The sequence below is a fragment of the Cornus florida genome, unplaced genomic scaffold (assembly GCF_030987335.1).
Source record: "Cornus florida cultivar Cherokee Brave unplaced genomic scaffold, ASM3098733v1 CherokeeBrave_3.0.0_Hap2_Chr05, whole genome shotgun sequence".
In the NCBI taxonomy this organism is placed as follows: domain Eukaryota; kingdom Viridiplantae; phylum Streptophyta; class Magnoliopsida; order Cornales; family Cornaceae; genus Cornus; species Cornus florida.
Genome location: NW_026775575.1, coordinates 98,226,176 through 98,229,858, shown reverse-complemented (window position 1 = coordinate 98,229,858; position 3,683 = coordinate 98,226,176). Strand labels below are relative to the sequence as shown.

Sequence of the window (3,683 nt, the reverse complement as noted above, 5' to 3'; positions counted from 1 at the left end):
TTGTTAAAAGATACAGTTATTCATTTTTGCAGCATCTTAATCAATGGATTCTCACCCATAAACAAGTAACTTTGTAAAAGATATAGTTATTCTGACTCTGACTATTTGAGATTATTATTATCATTATTTTATTTTTTGTCTTACAAATTCTTACCATTCACTTGGAGGAACTTAAACCCTATACCATTCGCTTATTAAGGAAAAGAATATCATTTGATCACAAGCTTAGTTGGCCTGACTGAAATTAAGTATCAATTTATTGAGAGAGAGAAATTATTGAATTCGTCGGCTACTTTTAATTGGATGATAATAGTAGTAGTATTATTTGTTGTAAACGATAAAGACAACCGATATATTTTTTTTGGTAATAAATAAGTATAGTTGAAAAAAAAATTAACTATCAAAATTTTAATACGTATATAGTAATTCTTATCAGTCTCTCCCAACACAATCTTAGCTGGCCATTATCATTAAAATTATTCTTCTTCTTGGCCCCTCTCTCTCTATATATAATTATATATATAGACGACTATTGGTTTTACAGATAATGGATAGTTCCATATAATTATTTTCGTTTGACTTACACAGATAAGACTTATATGGTTGCTTATAATTGTTTGATTTTATGTGATCCTTATAAGTTTCAAATATTTATAAATTTTTTTTTCCTTATAAAAAAAATAAATTCGTTGTCCTGACTTAGTGGGTCAGACAGGGTTCTTTCTTCATTGATCGGTTTCCTATAAACTTAACATTTTAAAACTCGTGATGTTCCTTGCTGTGTAAGAATATCATACACTGTATTGATCTTCACAACAATGTATGTCAAGAACAATTGAACAAATATACCTTGTCAACTATGAAGCCAAAGGCCACCGGAAAGTTGTCATCTGCGAAAGCAAGCGCCACCGCCAGCGGTGGTGGTTCGGAGGTGGCAGAATGGGAAATCAGACCAGGGGGGATGTTGGTACAAAAGCGGAATTTGGATCCAACTCAAACTTCAATTCCAATTCCCACCATAAAAGTCAGGGTCAAGTATGAATCATCCTATCATGAAGTCAACATCAGTCCTCAAGCAAACTTTGGTAATTCAACTTATCTATATATATATATATATATATGACTGTATCTATGTTTTTATATAGAGTTATCATCGTTGCCTTATTCTCATATGAATAGTGTCGGCCATATGAATCCTCTCTTTCCGTTTTTTACGTTTTAAACTCGTTGGCATGAATTCTCTGCCATTTTTATTGATGGAAATTGACATGGGATGCAGGGGAATTGAAGAAAATGGTTGGATCACGAACTGGGTTGCACCCAAATGATCAGAAATTGATGTATAAGGGCAAGGAGAGAGATTCAAGATCATATCTGGACGTGGTAGGAGTGAAGGATGGATCGAAAATTGTAGTAATTGAGGATGTTGTTAGCCGAGAGAGACGACTTCTTGAATTGCAGAGGAATGCAAAGATGGACGAGGTATCGAAAGCAATATCACAAGTTGGAATAGAAGTTGATAAGCTTGCTAAGCAGGTACAACAATTGTATTGAAAAACTTAGTATTTAAATGCTATTGTCTATAGAACTAATTGAGTTATAAGTTTTGATCAATGGTTCATGTAATGGAATTGGTAGGTTGCAGCTTTGGAGTCGGAAATTTTTGGCGGCAGGAAAGTGGTGGAGAGAGAGTTGTTGAATTTGATCGAATTGTTGATGACACAACTGATCAAATTGGATGGAATAGTAGTAGATGGAGATGTGAAATTGAAGAGAAAAATGCAGGTTTGTTTTGATGTTTTTCTGTAGTAATATTAAATTTAGCCTTGGCCTCACATTTATAGTAATATAGGGTTTTCTTGGTTCCGTTTTCTAAAAGAAAACGAAACTCAAAAAAAGAGAAAACTAAAGACAGGTGCCTAAAACACTAAACAGTTTTCATATAGTTTTCTAATTTCCTAACATTCTATTGATAATCCAAAGAGCCGACACAGATCCTTAAGTCACAAAATCTTCCTTAACACTTTACACGTTGGAGTACTTTTGCTCCCATTGTCACTATTTGTGATTTAATTTTGTCGTTTTCACGCTCTCACTTTCGGATTCGCTTTCATTTCGATTCCTGTCACTTAGCAGGCCCATTAAGGGTTTAGAGAGGGAAGCCGCCCCCACTGATTTATTTAGTTATTTATTTATTTTTATTTTTTCATTTTTTGTAAAATTTTGAAAAAATCTAAAAAATGCACCTACATTTTTGTTAAAATTTTAAAATGCCCCCACTTAATTTCTAATTATACCTTGTGATATATTATTGTTTATTTAAGGCTGCCCCCTCTTATACAATTCCCTGGTCCGTCTCTGCCGACGAGGTAGCTAATTAGTTGTGGTTGTTTTGAAGGTGAGGAGAGTACAAAAGTATATTGAAACGCTTGATATGCTGAAGATTAGGAATTCTATGATTGGCAGCAATGGGGTTGAAGTTCCACTGCAACAGCAACAAAAGAAGTCAACTGGGCAAATGCAAAAGCAGAGGAATTCTACAGTGCAGATACTACCACCAGTTGTGGTGACAACAAAATGGGAGACATTTGATTCCGGTTCTGCGTGATCACCGTACACTTCGATTTCTGCCATTGATGACCGGACTTCGCAGCAAAATTGGGATTTTATTTTGGAGTTGAGTCCTGAAATTTGTATATAGTCAATATGTTTTTTCTGTGAATTGATTTGTTTCTTTGTTTTAGTTATTTTAGTTGTCAGAACTTTTTTTATCCATCTGTTTCTGCTTCTCATTTTAGGAATTGATGTGGGTTTTCCAAATTTTCAACCCATTCTTCTTGTGGGACTAGCTCAATGCAATTTGTGAATAGCAGATACTTGTTGCTGTGTGTATGTGTGTGTGTAGCAGATGTATGTGATAAAAATTGTTGAAATACACTATTCACATTATGTGTTTCATTGATTAGAGAATTCATAAACCAAAACATGACATTTGTGATAAAAGTTGAATTTTCTGTTAACTATTTGAATTTGTGTCTCTATTTTAACAATTTAAAACGTAATAGGAGTTTTTCAAATAAATTGTTAATTAGTAAGCTTCATATAACTACTTTGATTCCCATTCATTAATTTTTTTTAGTTAATTTTAAAATAAATTTAAACATATATACTAGGCGTATGTCCCATTTACAAGTTAATGTACATATAAATAATTGCAAATCTATAGCATAGGATTCCTTGTTTATTGAAAGGTTGCAGAAAATAATAAAACAAATAATTGGAATGAGATAGTATTTCTTTGATGATAATCACAAGCCAATCACAGCAAAATGATAAAAAGGACATGTTTGACTTTTGAGGACATGATGAGTTTTATAGTGGGGTAGTTTAATCCTAAGAAAGCCGGCACCTTCTGCAACTAGTTTAATATTCCAAGAATAATTTTTTTTTATTTTTTTTTTTTAAGTTAAAATTCCTAAAAGAATAATTTGCTACATATGAATTGCATATACAAAGTTCACCAAACCTTGATACCAAGGTTGAGTTCATGGAGAAACAAATGAACTTCTTCATTAAGCATTATTTTCTTTCTCTTTAAAAAAAAAACCATATTTTCAGTAGTTAAAATGCCTCTAACAAGAGTTTCGGTTGGGGAAGTGGATCTCCTCTTGTGCGGAAGGGAC

The 3,683-nt window shown here is 32.9% G+C and overlaps 1 protein-coding gene across 1 annotated transcript; it reads left to right on the top strand.

Moving 5' to 3' along the window:
* Positions 1-576: 576 nt before the first annotated feature.
* Positions 577-2,964, top strand: LOC132307852 (BAG family molecular chaperone regulator 1-like). Its single transcript, XM_059805723.1, has 4 exons — positions 577-1,085; positions 1,280-1,536; positions 1,639-1,785; positions 2,399-2,964. Exons 1-4 carry the CDS (start codon positions 860-862, stop codon positions 2,606-2,608), a joined length of 840 nt encoding a protein of 279 aa, XP_059661706.1. The 5' UTR covers positions 577-859; the 3' UTR covers positions 2,609-2,964.
* Positions 2,965-3,683: the final 719 nt, after the last annotated feature.

What these genes read in the sequence shown, in the direction of transcription:
- LOC132307852 (XM_059805723.1), top strand. Translation starts at nt 860, where the DNA reads ATGAAGCCAAAGGCCACCGGAAAGTTGTCATCTGCGAAAGCAAGCGCC. An exon ending in TTGATAAGCTTGCTAAGCAG is followed by an intron (nt 1,537 to 1,638) that starts GTACAACAATTG and finishes TGGAATTGGTAG; the next exon opens with GTTGCAGCTTTGGAGTCGGA. An exon ending in AATTGAAGAGAAAAATGCAG is followed by an intron (nt 1,786 to 2,398) that starts GTTTGTTTTGAT and finishes GTTGTTTTGAAG; the next exon opens with GTGAGGAGAGTACAAAAGTA.